At 46.1% G+C, this 20,554-nt stretch overlaps 1 protein-coding gene across 1 annotated transcript in view; it reads right to left on the bottom strand.

Annotated features, from left to right (window-relative positions):
- CLCN1 (chloride voltage-gated channel 1) overlaps positions 1-19,705 on the bottom strand; it is a 137,461-nt gene extending 117,756 nt beyond the window's left edge. Inside the window, exon 1 of the mRNA XM_090044121.1 lies at positions 19,145-19,705. Coding sequence (XP_089900247.1) covers positions 19,145-19,195 — 51 coding nt within the window. The 5' untranslated portion in view covers positions 19,196-19,705. The remainder of the gene's footprint in view (positions 1-19,144) is intronic.
- Positions 19,706-20,554: the final 849 nt, after the last annotated feature.

Here is a 20,554-nt window from a genome sequence, read left to right as displayed (position 1 = left end):
CAGAGGCTAGTACCTAGTTGTCAAGCAAACTGACTTTCCTCAGGTCAGATTTGATGCTGCTATAGTCTACCAGTAAGTTATGCACTTTCATTCATTCTCCCACCAAAAAACTTCTTTGTGGTCTGGTCATCATCACAAATGCAATATATGCACCTTAGCCAGTGAAGCCCTACTTTATGGATCTCTGTTTTCAAGTATAATGATCTGGTTCTGTGTAGTTCCTCATTGTTATACCCTCTGCCACCAGCAGATTCCCAAGATGATTCTCAGACAGGAGCATAACTATGGGTAGGTCACTAGGACATAAGCCCCAGGCCTTTAGTAAAGGAAGACACCAGAATGGAGGCACAGGGCCTCGAGACTTGGGCTGTATAAAGCAGAGGGCAGAAGTCCCCTTCAAAAGCCCACTGCCTTTCTATCCCATAGGAGATGCTGCCGCTGCTAGGTGGCAGGGGTCACCACCAAAAGCCAGTTTAACTACTCTCTAGCGCTGCAGCTGCTACCACATTAAGGGATATAGGTCACAGCTCACCATATAAAATTGTGTCAGCTGTAAGGCCAGGGGAGGGTTATCCTGGCTTTGGCAAGGACACCTAACATGGACCTCCTCTCACAGCAGAGCAGTATCTCCCATGGGAAGGAAGGGCAGTGGGCTTGTGAGGGGACTCTTGCCCTCTCTGCGCCATAATATCAGTTTTAAATCTAACCCAAGTTCTCCAACTACAAAAAGTTGTGTAACTAACACAAAGGAGTCAGGAGAACATCATCACCTTAAAGACTGAGATCTGTGTTGCCACCAGAAGGCCTCTTCTTTGCCATGCAAGACTTCAAGGCAGAAAAGTTGCCAGAAGCTCATGAAGTCCTCTTCCATACTTCTGCATCACGCACTCGATCTGCAAGTTACATGTTTCCCAGGTATCGGAAGACTGAGGTTTCCTTTAGTCAATGGATACTGAAAGGATTTGCATAGTGCATAAGCTCAATCTTTTCACAACTGATCTGTGGGTTTGACTGCCAACAGGCTCTGCTTAGGGCCATAACCGTTAGCTACAGCTTAGCTTAACTCTCAACTGTAAAGAGCGCAGGTCAGCTCAGCTTGACTCTTATCTGCCAGCATTCACCAGGTTAAAGTCACCAACCCATCACCCCATGCCAACTTTCAATGTAATCTCCTGAGAAAAAACAGCCTGCCATATCTCCTATACTGCCTTCTGAAGACTTGGGAGGGGATGGAAGAAGGAAGATGCTATCAAAGGCAGCATGAATGACAAAAGTAAGGTACACGATATTGAGGACAAGAGCTAGTATATAGTCATTTCTAACAGCCATTGTGATGCCAAAATTTAGGTTTGTGCATTAGCAATGGAAACAAACCATTTCATATTGTCACAAAAGCTAAAAGCTTTCCTGACATTGACAATAGCCATTGAAAATGTCCTAGTTTTTGGCATTAGAACCCATAACATGCTTTGAGAGATTGTCAAATGTTTTGATTAGATCTATGAACACATAAATCTCTTTGCACTGCTCTTTCTGCTTTTCCAGCAGCTGTCTCAGATAAATATCCAGTCAATTATTGATCTGCTAGTACAGAAGCCACACCAGCCTTTGTGCAGCAGAGTCTCCAGAGGAGCTGAGCTGATTTCTGATGATACGAGTCAAAATCTTGCCAGCAACACAAAAGGAGGCAATCCCTCAATAGCTGTTCCTAATAAACCTGCAGTTCTTCTGGTACAGGACAATAATAAGGCCATCCTTGATGTCTTATAAGGTAATGTAAAGCAGGAAGGAGTCATCAAGCAGAGCTCCCCAAGAGACTACCTTGGTTTCAGTACTGTTCAATTTGTTCTTTAATTACTTGGAGGATGGAACTGAATTTTCTTATTAAGTCTGCGGGTGACACCATGATGGGTGTGGCATAAAACACACTGGCGGACAGGATTCAGGTTAAAAGTGATCAATTGGAAAAATGGTCTGAAGTAAACAGGAAGAAATTATAGGTACAGAATACTACATTTACTAAGGAATAATCAAATGCACAGAACACCTTCAAGAGCAAATTGGATGCTTATCTTGCTGGGATCCTATAACCCCAGCTGACTTCCTGCCCTTTGGGCAGGAGGCTGGACTCGATGATCTCCCGAGGTGCCTTCCAGCCCCGATGTCTATGAAATCTATGAAAATGAGGAATAACTGGCCAGGCTGAAGTATTGCAAAAAGGACCTGAGAGCAATAACACAACTGGGAGCAGGAAACCTGGGCACCAGCCCCAGATATTACAGTTGTCCCACAGCAGCAGCCAACCATACTGCTGTGATAGGTACAGTAGGAGCCAGTATGGCCTTGTGCATTGATAACTGCCCCAGTACAGACCTGCCCTGCTATGCCTCTACCTGAGAGTCATAATGTCATTTCAGGAGAGAACTGACAAAGGAGAAAGTAGGCTAGGGTCCTAAAAGGTTGGGGTTGTGAGGAATGCCAAATAGGTCGAAGAAAGCTGAATATGGTACACGCAGGAGCTTTATTTTTCTGAAAGGAAAGTCAGATCTTGAGTTTTGCTACTAGTGATCCACCAGGGTTTCTGTTCCTCTCCAAACACAGGTACACACTCCTTCCTGTTAAGGATTCTGGATGTCTTCCAACAGGCATTTCCTGCATGGAGAAGTACAGCAATTAGAAGTATTGTAACTTAAAGGATTTCCAAATAGTGCAATGTGAGCTTATACAAAAGGCCCCCTGGGATGGTATTCCAGCAGGTGATGCACCATATGAAGAATTCTGATTTCTGCTCCCAGTGATGTTTATGCATTTTTTCCCCAGGACAGTTTAAATGTAAAATGCACAAACAGCACTAGAAGCAACAATTCCTTCCCTCCCAAACCAGTCTCCTCATCAGACCTCAAGGTCAACCTATATTTTGCTTGTTCTCCTGACATCACAAATCTTTCCTTCTTCACTACCAATCAGCCTAACTTTGCAAAGAGAGTGGTATCAGCCCTGCTAGGCTAAAGCTTGGTGGTTAAGCTATTGTTTTGGGATGCAAGTACTAATCTCTTTCCAGAACGTAGGTTTTCTGTATCTTGTACCAGTGCCTTAGCCATTAAACTACTGGATACCAGCAGCACTGTTACCATTACATAAGCCAAATCATACAAGTTATTGTTTTTTTGCCAGCTGCAGGTTAGGGGTCTTTTGTAAAACTGATATGCTTCGCCAGTGACACTGGATTGCGATTGCAGGCAGGCCAGATAGAATTAGACATCTTGGTGGCTGTACTGCTTCTGAGCATGTGGAGTAGGATAAGATCCAACCTGGTTAGACATCAAGGGAAAAAAATGGAGATAAGCAAGAAAGTTATCCACAATCATGAAATTCATGCTGGGTGAAATGCAATTGCATTTAGATGCCTAAAACCATAAAAGTGGCACTTAGATGTCTTAATGATGAAGGGCTAAATCCTGCATTATCTGTAATGTTAATTAAATGCAGGGCTTCCTTCATTCTTCTCCCCTCTCCTTCATGAAAAAGAAGTTCTAATGCATATTCTAAGCAGCAGTTTCACTGGGTGTATCTACACAAGATGCTTTGCTGTGCAGTAGGGCTGTGTGAAGCTTTGGTCTCCGATTCATTTTGGTGGAGATTCGTCCCGACTCAGTGGCTGACTCTCCAAATCCAAATTGAATCAGAGGACCCTTTAATGTCGCTGAATCAAATTGGAACCCTCTGAATCGATTCAGAGAGATTTGGCAATTCAGACAGACAGTTTTAAATGTTTTTTCTACATACCTCTAGATAGCAGGGGGCTCATGAATGCCGTGATGCTGGGATGCATAGAGCATCCCACAGAAGCATGGGGACATGGGGAGCTCCTCAGTGTGCTCAGCAGCAGACCCAGAAATAGACCAGAAACACTTCTTATGCACTTCTGGGTCTGCCAGACAGCACACCGGGGGCCCCGACCCTGCACCCCCTCCCCAGCTCTATAACCGGTGCATCTTGGGTCTGGGGGGACACCTGGGCTCCCCCCACAGCCGATCTCCAGCAGACCCAGAAATGGATCAGAAGTACCAAAAGTGGCTCCATCTGCCCCAGCATCACAGCGTTCATGAGCTGTGCTGGTACCCTGAGGTACAGAGAAAAAACATTTAAAGCTGTCTATGGCTAAATCACTGATTCTTTGAATCGGCATCGACTCTTCAGATTCAGATTTGGCCAAATCGAATCAGGGACAGTGATCCGAATCAACAAATCAAATTTCTATCCCTGATTTGGGCTGAATCCAAATCGAATAGGGCCCGCTTTGCACACCTCTAGTAAGCATGGGTTGAGCTACTGCACAGTAACATAGGCTAATGAGCAAGTTTGATCCCAGTTAGCCAGACCAGCATGGGTCCAGCCTCCTGCCAGGGACAGAGCAACATGGCTGGGAATCCCTCCAGCTACGGGACAGAGACAGCACTTTAGTGGTCCCTAGCTGGCCTTTGGACACTCTAGCTCCAGGGGTCAAGCCAGGGAAGCTGATGCCTGCCCCTGGCCACTGTGTGCTGAGCACATGCTGGCTGCAGCAGCAATACAGAGCCCTGGCCTGACCCCTAAGCCTCTGCCAACTGCTTCTTGGCCCCTGGGCACTGTGCCTCTGTGCTTTGGGTGTGTGCCACCTCCAGCGGTCCCACAGGCCACTTGGCCTGAGCCTCAGGACCTTTACCTACAACTGCCTGGCCTCTGGGCACCATGTTCCTCTGCTGTGGGTACATGGCCAGACCCAACAGCACCCAAAGTCCCTGCCAGAGGCAGCACCAGCAATGGCAGAGTCCCCTGACCCTAGGGAGAGTGGCCTGGGACCCAAACCGAGTGGCAGAAGAGACTGCCAGTCTGGGGGGAGGCTGATGTGCAAAGACAGCATGCACCCCCCTCCCCGAGACCCTGCCAGCCTGAGTCTGCCCCCACCCCCCATAAAGACCCCTGTCAGGCTCAGTTTGCCCCTATCTAGAGACCCCTGGCATCTGGGCAGTTGCATTCAGAGCCTGCAGCTGCCCCTAGCTACTGCAGGAAGTCAGAGCAGGCCAGGACCTGCTTAATCCTATAAGGAGCAAATCTGTTCCCACCAAGGTGCAACATGTAGATACCTCCCCAGGGCTGATTTAATGTGCAGGAAATTACTGTACAGTAAGTCTAAATGGCATTAATTGTATATGTAGACACACACACTGTAAACTACCACTATGTAAGGAGCTACAGGAGGGTGGGGAGAAACAAAAACTGCATTTTATTTAAAATGTAAAGGAAGGAAAAAAAAAAAATCAGTAAAATTCAGGAACTCACAGCATATACAGAATGGGCTGTGACCTTGGGACCAAGCTTTACTCATAGCAGAGATCTTGCCAAAGCTATATAAAAAAACTTCCGGCAGGAGAGGAGATACTATACACAAATGAGGATAAGGTAAAAAGTGGGTAAATGCAAGCCTGACCTCCTTTGCACATCATTTTGCCAAGAGGATGATCTGTGCCTTGTATGCACAGTCTGCGTTTTGTTTCACGTGTGTGAAAACGTTAAGATTTGGAAGCTGAGGGGGGTTAAACACTGCCCAAGGTGCTTGCAGTCCAAAGTCACTTTAACTAGGACTAAAGTCACAGAGTGAAGGCACCCAGAAGAGGGTCAGCTGTAAAGGAAGATGAGATAGTTGAGTACAAAGACCATTTAAACTAAGCGTTATAACTGCCTGGAGCATCAGGATCAGAGAATAACAAATCAATTGCTCAGTGTCAGTCGTGGGCCAGGTTTTGTTCAATGTCTTTCTCAATGACCTGGAGGAGGGCATAGAGTGCACCCTCAGCATGTTTGCAGATGACACCAAGCTTGGGGAAGTAGTAGGTATACTGGAGGGTAGGACTAGGATTCAGAGTGACCTAGACAAATTGGAGGATTGGGGCAAAAGAAATTTAATGAGGTTCAACAAGGACAAGTGCAAAGTCCTGCACTTAGGATGGAACAATCCCATGCACCAGTATAGAATCATAGAAGTCGGGTCAGAAGGGACCTTGTAGATCTTCAAGTCTGACCCCCCCACCTGGGAGGGAGAAAAGACTGGACTCAAATGAGTCCAGCCAGGTAGGCATCAAGCCTCTTCTTAAAGACCCCCAGGGTAGAAGCCAGCACCACTTCCCTAGAAGTTGGTTCCAGATCCTAGCCGCCCTAACTGTGACGTAGTTCTTGCAGATGTCTAATCTAAACCTACTCTCCAATAATTTGTGTCCATTGTTCCTTGTCATGCCAGGGGGGCTAGGGGAAACAGTGTCTCCCCCAAACCCTTCTGGTCCCCCCTAGTGAGTTTATAGACAGTCACCAGGTCCCCCCTCAGCCTTCTCTTGTGAAGGCTGAACAGGTTTAGGTCCCGCAGTCTTTCAATGTAGGGTCTGCCCTGCTGTTCCCAGATCATGTGAGTGGCCTTCCTCTGGACCCTCTCAATGTTGTCCACATCCCTCCTGAAATGGGGCGCACAGAACTGGACACAGTACTTCAGCTGTGGCCTGACCAGTGTTGCATAGAGGGGGAGGATCACCTCCCTGGCTCTACTTGAGATGCACCTGTGGATGCACGACAAGGTGCGGTTAGCCCTGCCAGCTGTGACCTCGCATTGTCAGCCCGTGTTCATCTTGGAGTCAGTAATGACTCCGAGATCCCTTTCTGCCTCCGTGCTCTCTAGAAGGGAGTTTCCCCATCTTATAAGTGTGCTGCTGGTTTCTACTGCCTAAGTGCAGCACCCTGCACTTGTCAGTATTGAAACGCATCCTGTTTATGTTAGCCCACTCCTGTAACCTATCCAGATCTTGCTGCAATCTTTCCCTCCCTACTAGTATGCTCACCTCACCCCAAATTTTGGTATCATGAGCGAATTTAAACAGGTTGCATTTCACCCCGTCGTCCAAATCGCTGATGAAGAAATTGAACAGCGTGGGCCCAAGGACCGAGCCCTGGGGGGACTCCGCTGCCCACTTCCCCCCAGGTTGAATATGACCCGTCCACCACCACCCTCTGAGTACGACCCTTCAGCCAATCTGCAATCCATCTGACTGCGTAGGCATCAATGCCACAGTCGCCTAGTTTTTTTAATGAGGATGGGGTGGGAGACGGTGTCAAAGGCCTTGCTGAAGTCTAGAAAGACTACGTCCACGGCGACACCTGCATCCATTGTCTTTGTGACCTGATCATAAAAGGCAATCAGGTTGGTCTGACATGACCTGCCCCTAACGAAACTGTGCTGGTTGCCCTTGAGCATCATCCCTGAACCCGGCCCATTGCAGATGTGCTCCTTGAGGATCTTCTCAAAGAGTTTCCCAAGGATAGAGGCAAGACTGACGAGCCTATAGTTGCCCAGGTCCTCTCTCTTCCCTTTTTGAAGATGGGGACCACGTTAGCTATCTTCCAGTCATCTGGCACCTGGCCTGAGCACCACGAGCACTCATAAAGCCGTGCCATAGGCTAGGGGCTGACTAGCTGGGCAAGCAGCTCTGCAGAAAAGAACCTGGGGGTGAAAGTGCACAATAAAGCTGAAGATGAGCCAGCAGTATGCCATTGTTGCCAAAGGCGGCTAACAGCATACAGGATTGCATTGATAGGAGTGTTGCCAGCAGGTTAAGGGAAGTGATTATTCCCCTCTATTCAGCACTGGTGAGACCACATCTGCACTACTGTGATCAGTTTTGGGCTCCCCACTACAGAAAGGATGTGGACAAATTGAAGAGTCCAGCAGAAGGTGACTAAAATGGTGCAGGGCTGGGGAACATGACTCATGAGGAAAGACTGAAGGAACTGGGCTTAGTCTAGAGAAGAAGAGACGGAGAGTGGGCTTAATAGCAGCCTTTGACTACCTGAAGCGGGATTCGAAAGGATGGAGCTAGACTGTTCTCAGTGGCGGCAGATGACAGAACAAGAAGCAACCATCTCAAGCTGCAGCAAGGAATGTTTAGGTTAGATATTAGGGAGAACTTTCTCACTAGGAGGGTAGTGAAACCCTGGAACTGGTTACCCAGAGAAGTTGTGGAATCTCCTTCCCTGAAGGTTTTTAAGAACCAGCTAGACAAAGGCAGGAACTAGTTGGAGCTGGTCCTGCTTTGAGCAGCGGGTTGCACTAGATGACCTTCTGAGGTCCCTTCCAACCTTCATTTTCTACGATTCTATGATACAAACACTAACACTACTATCTCATTTTCTTTTCTTTTTTTTTTTTTTTTGGTGGGGGGGGGAGGGAGACACCAAAACTACACAGGTATTCAAGGTGGGATTTATACAGTGGCATAATGATCTTTTCTGTTTTGGCGAGGATTTTTGTTTACGATATCTTTTATTGGACTGATTGTATGGTTCAGATAGATTTAGACAAGCATCCGAGTACCAGATTACCCTTCCTCAAGATACATTTCTGTTTTGTTTTCAGTTCCCTGATTAATCATTTCTAACCATCTGTTTGGCCAGTTTCTGAGCATTGGTTTTATGTTTTCAGAGAACTGTCCACAATAATTCCAAGATCCCTTTCCCGAGCAGAGTAGAGCCCATTTGGGAACAGTTCAGTTGTTAGGTGCATCCACACCTTTAAACCCCCACATGGACACTTTTATTCAGTGAGAAGTGGCCTTCAGATGCAGCAAACTAAATAACATTAACTTATGTGAATTAACTTGACAGATTTAGGTGACTGATCTTACTTTTCATACTTCATTTAAGTTGTGCTGGAAAGCTGTGCATCTACCTTCAGAGTTTCTCTAGGGCAGCTCTTGCCATCAGCAGAGTAATACCACCACTATAACTAAAAGATGACTTCTGCTGCCATCCATCAGCTGACAGAAAACACATCTATATATTCCTACATCTTCTGCCAGATGTTCTAGTCCCTTCAGCAACTACTGCTGTTGCACAGTGCACTCTGCCCCTGCCAGCACAGCTGCTGTAGGGGAGCCAAACAGATGTGAACATGCTTTGGCAGCTTCCCTCTACAGTGGTTGCTGTATGCCATCAGTTCTGGTGATAGAAGCATCCTAACATAGGCAAGGCCCTAAAGCAGGAGCATTCTGAGATCTTAACTGAATGTCCTGGAATGCTTTTGTCCAAGTTGTTCGTCTAGCTTTTAAGTTTAATTGGGTATTCCAACAATGGCTGAACACAAGATGGGTATTTCATCTCCCATAAATCAAGAGCCTTATCACATAGAAATTGGAGAAGATGTAGTGAGACAATTGCCTCTTCCAAATAGAAAAGCTGCAGTTCTCCATCCCAGAGTACTTGCAAAGGTACAAATCAGTCAGTTGTCAAACAAATCTTTTATCTTCCTCTCATCTGAGTTTGCAACATACACTTATCTACAAAACAGATGAGCCAAACCCTATGATTGATTATATTCATACATTACCCTTCTGTAGCACCTTTCACTGTAGCATCTCAAAACATGACACAAACATTGTTTAATTAAACCTCATAACCCCCTTTCCCATGAATTAGATTACATGCTAACCCTGCAACATAAATCTGCCCACAAAGATTATGTCCCTTCACAGAGGTCAGAGGCCATGGCGATGCATAGGGGGTGCATATGCACCGTGGAGGTACCCTTGCCAGGCCCCATCCCCTTCCTGCTTCCTCAGCCCCCCTGCCCACTCCCTCCCCCCCATAGCTACCTCACCCAGCCCCAGCTCCTAGTTCTTAAAAAAAAAGCCCCAGACTTACTGGCTGCTGCAGTGGCTTTGGGGCTTCTGGGGGCTCGTAGCAGAGCCCCCCCATGCAGTGCAGGGCAGTGGGGATCACGCCTCCCCCCACACCTGGCAGGAGCTGGTGACTGTGAGGTTTTTTTGTTGTTTTTTTTAAAAGAGCCGATGCTGGGGCAGGTGAGGCAGCCATGGGGCAGGGCGGGGGGGGGGGGGGGGGGGGCGCACTAGGGAGAGCTAGCAGAGATGGGGCCGCAGTATGGGACAATGAGGATCACTCCCCTCTGCCCCGCCTGGCAGCATCCTGCAAGTGCTGAGCTTTTGGGGGGTTTTTTTGTTTCATTTTTTTTAAGAGCCAGGAGGTTGGGGCTGGGTGGGGCCTGTTTGAATCAGATTCGACCAAATCAATTCAGGACAGTGATTTGAATTACCAAATCGAATTGCTGTCCCCTGAATCATCCAAATCCAAATCTGAAGAAAATACTAGCTGCTTTGCACAGGCCTACTGATTAAAAGCATGCAGCCATGCCCATGCAGGCTGGGGTGAACTGGAGGTAGGCCACTGGAAGCTAGGGCCACTTGTATAACCAGGGCCAACTGAGGCAATATAGCCCACCTGCCATCCTGGCCTCTAACAATACTTGACAGCCCAAGAAGTCCCTTCCAATTCCCTGTCCTTGTGTTCTGTGAGTCCGTCTCTGCATAGGAGGGGTTCACTCAAACACCTTAAAATCTGTTGTACTCAACAAGGGTGCCTGGGTATACTTATGTGATGGGGGTCAGTTTACAAGACCAGGGCCTTAACAGCATTCAATGAAAAAGATAGTTGTTTTTGCTGGAATCTCAAGGTTTTCCTCCTTCTCCCAGAACTCTAATGGTATGATTCCTAGTTAAAAAACGGGCTGGGGGCTCATTCCCACCCTTTGGTGTCAGAGCCACAGCACTTCACATAATTATGAACCAGTCCCCAATCACTGACATTTTGGAATCATTCAACTGTTATGCGAGTCCACACCCTAACACAACAGGGCATGACAGTAGAAATCATGGAGGGCAAGTTCCTGACGGCATCATCTCCTGTGAGAGGACACAGCAGGACAAATTAACAATTCCACTATTCAATACCAATGTACATCCTTTCATTTTAAACCAGGGATTATCCATACCCAACAGAACAGTGAAAGACTGTGGAAGTCCGTTATTCTCAACTAGGGTGTCGTGAGACCCTTTTGTGCCTCAGAGTACCGTGCAATATTAGCAAAGTTGGGTGCGCAAACACGTACACAATTCAAGATAAACCCAGAAAATTAAAACAGGAATCCATAGTGTCATAAGCACCGAGGCCTGTTGTGGTCTGAGTTCTTTGCAACAGAAGAATTTCCCCATTATTTTTACTTAGTCAAAAAATGAGTGAAAGCAAAGAGCTGGCATTTTCCAAGGTGGGCTTTGAGTTTAAAAACACTGAGAACTACAGTTATAAAGTCTCAGAAGAGTAAGGCACAAGAGGCAAACTCATACTCCATGTAGCTAACATCATTCACTAAAGAAATGAAAGGGTTCAAGCAGCTGGGAGACACCTTTTCTTAAATTACCTGCAATTCAGCACATCAAATCCACTTCACAAAGAGATGCTTAAAGGGCCAGTGCCACTAATGACCAACTATGAGGCTCACGATCATAAAACCGAACCATCTTTCAGCCACTGATACTCAGAGAACTTATGCATGTGAACTGTGAGGCAAAGAAGGATATGAGTTGATCATGCTTCACCTTCTCCGTGTTAATTGTATTCCCCTGTAGCAAATAAAAACTCATTATGGAATGTTATGTCTCTTTCACTGATGGCTACTCTACTGAAAGAAAGCTTTAATTTACCTGCAGATAACAGCATGCAAATGGTTACTGTGGAGTAGCTGACACAGCACATCTCTGCCCTCATTTACAGACTAGCATGACTAACTACCTCTCTTTACCTCAGAGTAAATTTTTTGCATGTCAACACTCAAATATACTCTTCTTAGGGGGCTTTGGTAAGGAAATGCCAACAGACATGGTATTCTGCATATACAAAGATTCTTCCTTACTTCCCTCCAAGGATTCTCAGTCCTACCACCACATCAAGAACCTGATTCTCATGCCCTGTACCTTTTTGCAATCATTTCTGATAGAACTGGGTGTAACCACTGTCATTGTTGTGAGTGGAGGGATCTGATTTGATAGTATTTTACATTCATTCCCCACTGGTGTATGTGATAATCAAGCCTCCAGCCTTTCGTTCCAGCTTTAATATATCCTATTCCTCCTGATGAATGTTCACTTCCTAGGTTCTAGTGTCTTTTATATTTCCCTATAACTAAAGATACCAAACTTATGGAAGCCTCAAACGGGACAACTATACCTCCTCAACATGGTGCCAGGAAGTCCCATACTCATTGCCCCATGCATCTTAAGGTTCGTTTCCGTAAGTTCTGCTGAAGCAAAGACCATAGGCATATGCACAGTGGCATCCTAAGACTCCAGTTTGGGACAGAATAGCACAAAGCAAATGTGTGATGCCTCGGTAAAGTATTGCCTGGCACCAGATTAGACTAGAATCAGTGGTGAAGTGGACACATTGTTTCAGAGGGATGGGGGCGGAATTAAAAGGACAAAAGCATGACTTGGATTTCTTAGCGATTCTAAGGCACCTTTATTTCAAGTTGGGGTTGTCCAATTCAAACCAGGCCATTGAGTAGTGAGACATAATAGCTCCTTTCAGGTCACTGACAGCAAGTGGAGATATGTTAGAAGACAATGATATTCCTAGGTTACTAGACTTCTTCCAAGAGGGAGAAAAGAGGAAGAGGAGGACACTGAGTAATCCTGAAGAAAAAAATACATGGGAGCCTGGAATATTTTAGTGTGGGATGAACCTGCATAACAAGGAGAGAAGAGCTGATGAATATAGGTGGGAGACTACTACCAACTGGGAACATGGCAACTTTCTCCCTGTTTAATCTTAATCTCATCAGGGCAGGTAAATGGGGAGACTGTTGAAACATGCTACAAGTGACAGCGTATTTCTGAACAACTAGGAGCCAGGAAGAAGGCAACAACTAGGAGTCAGGACATCCAGACAGACAAATAATCCCATGGGGGAGAATACAAGGATAAGACTACTGCAGACAAACAATGCATATGCAATTCTTTTCTGCTGTTGAGCAATAGGCTTCCAGGGGCTCTATCAGAGGAAAAGAAATTACATTAATGGGTTCCTTCCACCAGGGGTGTCTTCTCATAAAAATCTTTATGGGGGGAGGGGTGGGGGGGTTCGATCACCTCCCAGATTTCATCTCTTGTGAAAGAAAGCAAACATAAGCCCTTTCCCATGCTCATTCATAGACATGAAAGAAGATAGCACAGGGGTTGGCAATCTTTTCCAGTAGCTGGCTGTAATTGCTCAGCTCAGGCCTGAGGCAGACCAGCATCAGAACTTGGCCCCTGACTGCAGCACGGCACAAGCAAAGTCCCCTTCTGTTGAAGCCATGGCTCCACAGGCCCGAGTCGAACGCTCCATTGGCATGATCTGGATGCCTACCCCTGTCCAAGTAAGTTAAACTGAGCATTATTATAGGATCTTCAGAAGGCCACAGGTACCAAAGTGGGACTCGGGTAACACGTGAGAACAGGTTTGTAATAAGTCTCCCTTCCCTGTCTCTGCAAAATCTTTTCAGGAGGAGCAAAAGGGGCTGATCCAAGTTCTTGTGGCAAGAGCATTGCTCTGTTCTTGTATTACAGCAGAGGGGAGGAAGGGCCCTTATGCAATTCAGTTGTCCCAGTTATTGGCAGCCACCCTCCTAGCAACCACAAACAACCCTACCTGGTTTCCCCGTGGCCTGACATTGCCTGGGACCAGAACTTGATACCCCATGCCACCTTTTGACCTGCTTCCAAATCTGAGTCCTCCAGTGTCAGACATTTCCTGGCTTAGTTTAAAATTAAACAAAAGCAGATCCATTTTGGGAGGGGAGAAAACTGGCTGCCACTGACTTCTCATGCTAGGCCCCTTCTTCATACCTCCCCTGCCCTTTTCTATGGGCCCTTACAGGCAAAAACGTTCTGCTGCCAACAGGACTTGGAAATGGCAAAACAACCTTCTTTCAGTGTTGTCCTATGACACAGTCCTACAGCCTGAGAAGTAGAGCTCTCACTGCTTAGGGAGTTAGGAATAAGAACCAAGAGAGAAGGAAGTCCCAGGACAGAGTGCAAGTAATGAGAATATGTCCCCAGTGCCAGCAGGCATTAGTTTCCCCATTTAGGAAACACAGTACATCAGGAAGGAGCAGTTTCAGAACTAGATCGCCTTATTTTCCACCATGGCAAGTGGTTTTGTCTCTTGTACTCCACTGAAAAAACATCCATGAAGATGTTTAGTGCTGGTAGCATGGGCACTAAGAAAAAGGGGAATTTCCCTTTGTTTTAGCAAGGGATGTTCTCCCCAAGTCAGTGAGTACTGACAGTACAGAGAAGGAGAACCAACAAGGAACAAGAAATACCCTTTTAAAGCCAAAATATGAGGTCTTGGATTTAAGGAATTCACTTATGCCTCCTTAATCCAAAGAGCAGAGACCCTTTCAATTTTTACAGCGGAGGCACTAAAAGGTCCCCTTCTTTCTGCTGGTATTGCAACAGACCACACCTGACACATTGTTAATCTGTATAAGACCTTGGCCCTACACCAACATGGCTCTTATATTTTCACCAACCCTGGAATCAATAGTGGAATCCCCTGCAAATGGGCTCTTGCCCCACAGCCTCACTTGAGCTGAGGATTTCTCCTTAGCTCTGTTACACTGTATGGGCTTCACAGAGCCTGGGAGGGAGGGACAGGAGGAGGAAGAGAGAACAGATTAGGTAGCTTCCTGTCCAGTCCCCTGCACAGCTTTGGGACAGAGCTCAAGGGAAGAGGCATGCGGGATATTTTTAGAACAGAATCTTATGGCAGTGACATGGGAGGAGCAGGGGTGCAAAAGAGAAACACAGATGTGAAACCCAATACCTGGCCTCATATGCTGAGTGCAGGAACAACAGAAAGAGGGACAGAAACCAAGGAGTCAGCTAATGACAGAGGCAGTGGGGGAAAGTGAGAGGACAGAGAAAGAGTTTGAGGGAAGAAAACAACAGAAGATGGTGAGAACATGGGAAAGGAAGAAAGCTCAAAAGAGGTAGCAGAATAAGATGTGGGGAAAAAGATGGAGCAAATTGACCTTATTATGCAAATTAAGCAGCATCTCTGCCTTTAAGGGAAAAAAGGGATTACAGGACAAGAAAAGGCTACTTGGCTCAAACATTCTTTCCATTTAAATTATTCCTTGCATAGGTGGCTGATGAGTGCTTACCCATGCCCTGATGGAAAACACATAGGAGAGACCAAACAACAACTGCGCGCCAGAATGAATGCACACCGGAAATCTATCAAAGACAGGAATACCCAGTTACCAGTGGGGGCACATTTCTCATAAGAAAACCACTCTCTCTCCAATCTCTCAGTTCTAATCCTCAAAAGAAACTTACAGAACACTTCTCAGAAACAAGCCTACAAACTTCACTTCATCAACCTCCTGGATACAAAAAATCCTGGACTCAATATAGACATTGGATTTATGACACGTAGCCTGCCTGACATCTGACTCCCCAGGTACTTCTCCACTATTTAACTGCTACATTCATCCCTCTTTTCTATTTCACCACCCCCCCCAGCCTGTCTCACCCACTGACTCCTCAATTTACATCTTCACTGACTGCCTCTCTTGCATGCATACCAGCCTCTGGCTTCTTTACTATTTATTTCATCCAGGAAGAGCACACACCAACGGTAGAGACTTCCTCAGCCTGACAAAGGGTTTTTAAACCTGAAAGCTTGCTAAATGCTTTTTTCCAGCTATTTAAGTTGGAAAAGAGATCAGATTCACCCAAATAACCACGGCTACAACCTACACCCCTGTACCCACTCTACCCTGTTTTACACAGAGAGAAGCCTTCCAGGTGATTTTACCATTCACCAGTGATGTTTTAAAAAAATGCACCCCAAAGGCAAAAGATCTACTCTTCCCAAGTTTCTTTTCAAGACAAAAGGATGAATCACTCTTATTTTGGAGAAGGGGAGGCAGTGGCAGCAGTACAGAGAGGCAAGAAGTGGAACTCTCTCTCATAAAAAAATCATGTCATTTAGTTTCTTCTAGAAAGAAGACCCACTTTGACTGCTACATCATGGACACAACCTTGCACATTAAAGCTACGCTGAAGAATACTTATAACATTTGAAAAATGAACAAGCGAGATGAGGAGCCATTGGGAAAAGAGGGAGAAAATAAGGGAGAACAGGAAAACAGCAGCAGCTGTCAGCAGGAATGAAACAGAGACAAGGAGAGACAAGAAATGAGCTAGGGCAGAGGAAAGATGAAGATAGGACACATTTGCTTTTTCATCCTCATCAATGGCTCGACATGTAGTTGGCACCCAGTATTAAGCAGAGTGCTCCAGGGGTTGGTTTTGTTCAGTATCTTCATCTATGACTGGGAAGATAGGATGGAGTGCATTCTCAGTAAGTTTGCAGATCACACTAAGCTAGGGAGAGTATAGTAGATAATAGGCCTGTCCGAGTAGACAGCTATTCGATCCGGCTTCAGATCCAGCCGTTTCAGATGGCCGTGATCCAAGCTGGAGCTCCAGATTGGTTTCCCACTTCGACCCAGCCAAAGCGGCTCCAGAGCCGCCTCAGAGATCCGGCCATAGGGTATAATGGGGAAATCAATCAAATATCTTTAACTTTGTTGTTTTGTGCCCGATTTGGATGAAAAGTGCAGGGGTGGAAGCCCCCACTGAGAGCATGAAGCCTCACAAGTTTCAAGATCGGTGCAGGGGTTCAGGGGGAACTGCACCCCAAATTCCTGAAAGCAAAACTCATGTCACATGTATGTGTTACAACACAGGGGGCTGAAAACTGCAGGGATGGTAGCCCCTGGTAAGGCCACAAAGCCTGCCAAGTTTCAAGAAGATAGGTGCAAGGGTTTGGGGGGCGGAGGGGGAAACTGCACCTCAAGCTGCTGACAGGCAAAACTCATGACAGATGACCCTGTGTGTGTTAAGGCACAGCACAGCGGGCTGAAAACTGCAGGTGTAGTGGCTCCTGCTCAGGTCGCAAAGCCTGCCATGTTTCAAGGAGATAAGTGCAGGAGTTTAGGGGAAGCTGCACCATTATACCCTGTGGCCAGATCTCTGAAGCAGCTCCAAAGCTTTTCTGAAGCAGTTTGGAAGCTCCAAACCTCTTCTGAAAGTGGAAAGAAGCCAGCGTTTCAATCCGGACATGTTGCTTTGGCATCTGAAGCTTCTATGGATCTGAAGCATGGTCTGAAGCCTCACACAGCCCTAGCAGATAATACTGGAGGGTATGGCTAGGATTCAGAGAGACCTCAACAAGTTGGAGTGGACCAAAGGAAATCTTATGAGGTTCAATAAGGACAAGTGATAAGCCCTGCACTTAGAATGGAACAATGTCACGCAGAGTACAGGCTGAAGGCTGACTGGCTAAGCAGCAATTTTGCAGAAATAGAGCTGGGAGTTACAGTGGACAAGAAGCTGAATATGAGCCAAGTGTGTCCCCATTGCAAAGAAGGCCAACAGTATATTTGGTTGCATTATTAGTAGAAGTGTTGCCAGCAGATTGAAGGAAGTGATTATTTCCCTCTATTTAGCACTGGTAAGGATACATCTGGAGTATTGGGTCCAGTTTTGGGTCCCACACTACAGTAAGGATGCAGACAAACTAAAGAGTCCAGTGGAGGGTAAAAAAAATTGTTAGGGGGTTGGTGCACATGGCCTCTGAGAAGAAGCTGAGGGAATTGGGCTTATTGGATATTTAAAGATGTCCTTCGGGGAAGCGGGGGAGGGACTAATTAAGAATGGCTCTGAGAGCTGTGCTAATTAAAGCACTCAGTGTCACATGTATCACTGTCCCTACGCTGAAAAAGGGATGCTGATACATTTGACACTAGAGTCTGTTGGAGTGCGGTAATTACCATGCTCCAGCAGGCTCAATTAATTGCAGTGCATTGGAACAACCTCAGCCAGAAGGGTCGGGTCAGGTCACTACTGGCACCACAAAAACAGGAAACAGCCCTGACAAGGTAAGCTGACTATGCATAGCTGGATCTACTTCAGAAGCATGGATGTTCTAGGGAAAGAAAAAAAAAGTGTTTTTAAAAAACATCAGATGGTAGTTTTGGAAGAGAACACAAGAGAATCCTAAAAAAAAAGTTATCACTAAACTAAGAAATGTCTGAGACTTATATTTAAGTCATTTAAAAGTGACATTTAATTTTCAAAACACAGAATTAGCTGAATGTATTTTGCTTACACTTTTAAGAAAGCTCAAATGTGAACTGCTACCTGGAGTAATCTTTTTACTAACAGCTAATGAAGTAAGCTATAGCATAAAAAGGCTCATGCCTCTCTGGATGCATTTGTTTATAGGGTGTCCCAGTGCCCTACTTTCAGCTAAATAACCCCATTAACATGTAGTACAACAGAATACTTCCCCTTTAGGGTGGCCGCAACAAGAACCAGTGCAAGGCATAGACTCCTAAAAGACCTGCAACAAAGGACAGTGCAGAGCTAAGATACTTGTAATACAGACGCACTAGCCCTGTAGAGGCTCCAACCTCTACAGCAATCTGTAGCTCTACACCTTTGGAAACAGAAATGGAAGTGTCCTATACAGCAGTACAGAATAGCTCCTTCAACAGACATTGGTCAAACTCTCAAGCATTCCCTTCCTTGTCTTTTCCTATTATATGTGCGCTAAGAACCATTAGCCCTCATCCCTATTGTGAAAAAATGTTTTTAATCTCCCAAGGCTGCCTAAAGAAAAGTATTTCTGGGGTCAACCGCCTGGGTAAAAATTCTTCCTCCAGAGAAGTTTAATAGGAGTTGTGGGGAAATAGGGTGTTTAACATCTTGCAAGCAGCAAGGAAAAACTGTCCTAAAAGAAGTAAACCCATCTCCTTCTCCAACGGACTAAGGGAATTATCTTTTTTTCATGCAGCTTTACAGAATAAGAAATTTACTATTTGGAAAGAAAACTGGTGTTTGGAGGCATCAAGCTTGAGCCAGAAATACAGACCCCCTGTCACTTCTGTGCAGTGTTACCTAGACACTAAAAGAGAAAGGAACCTGAGATTGCTTTCTGCGAGGCTGTCCTCCTAGGTACCTAGGGCAGGAGTTTTCTGGCTAGGCAGGTGGTGGCAGTGCAGGATGCTGAGAGGTGGCGCACCATCCCTGCCTGCCAGTGTGTACCCCCTAGGACCTTCTTGCATACCCCCAGTTGACAACCCCTGACCTAGGGGCATTAATGGGAGGAGGGAAACAGAGAATTAGGAGAAGAGGAAATGTACAGCTGTCGTACTCACCAGAGTCTCCTGATACCGGAATGCCTTTTTTGGAGGGGCATCCCCAGTCATATCCAAAGCACAATATTTGGGAAGAGGGTTTTGCAGAAAGGCACCTTACCTCCTGCCTCCCTGCTCAAGAATGACAGAATGAAGGAAGAACACAAGAGGAAGTCAGAGAACGTCAACTAAGGATCCACAAAAAGCCTGAGAGGGAAGGTTATGGGTAGGGGAGGAGGGAAGAGAGATCCGGAGAGTGTAACAAGAGACCCCTGCCTGTCTGTACTCTGACACAGCAGCCGCTTCTCTACTTTAATACCTCATGCTGCTGCCCTGGCACTGGGACAGTTCAGTTAAAAGGTGGTAAGATTTCCCTCTGACTGCTCATACCGGGTTGATCCTTAAAGGGGTTGGAATGGATGAACAGCAAGTCACTAGAGAATTAATAGTGAAGGCATGTAGAGGAAAAGGTAAAAATCAGAGGGGATGAAAATGAAGAATCACAACTAAAATCATAGACAGGAAGTAGCTTATTTCATCTTATACTGTAAGGCCAGGAAAGATTTATTCAGCATGGCTCCTGGCAGATGTTAAATTTAGTCACGCAATTGGGATCTGACAAATTTTATCCCAGATCCTCAAAACTGTTCACCCTACTATGCCATAAATGCATGCCAGGACGCATGATTTTGGGGATCTGGGATATAGTTCATCAGATCCCAGTTACATGACTGGTGGATAGGAAGCCTGACACTGGAGACCAGTCTCTGATGCCGGGCTGCCTGTCCACTTAGATATTCAAAGGGGGATGCAGGAAGGATGGCATCAGGGACCAGTCCCTGCCACTATACTTCCTGAAGCACCCTCTCAACTTGCCAGTATGCAAGGGGCCCATAGGCTTGAGTCCCCAAAATCTGCCTCCTGCACCCCAGGACTCTTAAAGAGAAGCGTATGCAGCTGGACTGCATATGCCTTTTTTAAGGGTCCAAGGGCACTGGGACACCAGGATCAGAGACTGGCTCCCAGATCCTGGGGTTCCAGTGCACAGAGACTCTTAAAACCTATGTGCACATGGTTTCTAAAGGTCCCGGGAGCCCAAGACTGAGGAGCCTCTGACAATCCTGGGGTCCAGGAGCACCTAGACTCTTAAAAACCATTGCAGCCCAGTGACATGCAGTTTTTAAAAGGTCTCAGAGCCCAAGGACTTTTAAAAACTATGTGTGCTGCCCGGCTGCACCCACCAGAGTATGCCACATGCATATTACGGCAGGATACAGACAAGCCAAATGATATGTGGAATAATTTTGTGGCTCTTTTGGCATTTGTGCGCCATAAATCGCCTGCGTGTGCACTGCATATTTATCATGCCATTAACTCATTAATCACATAAATGTAGTATCTGCCAAGCTCCTAGGACATCTTTGTACCACA

This window comes from Crocodylus siamensis, chromosome 4 (assembly GCF_052110815.1).
Source record: "Crocodylus siamensis isolate JL-2025a chromosome 4, ASM5211081v1, whole genome shotgun sequence".
In the NCBI taxonomy this organism is placed as follows: Eukaryota; Metazoa; Chordata; order Crocodylia; family Crocodylidae; genus Crocodylus; species Crocodylus siamensis.
Note: the sequence above shows the minus strand (reverse complement) of the source record. Positions and strands in the feature narration are given on the sequence as shown.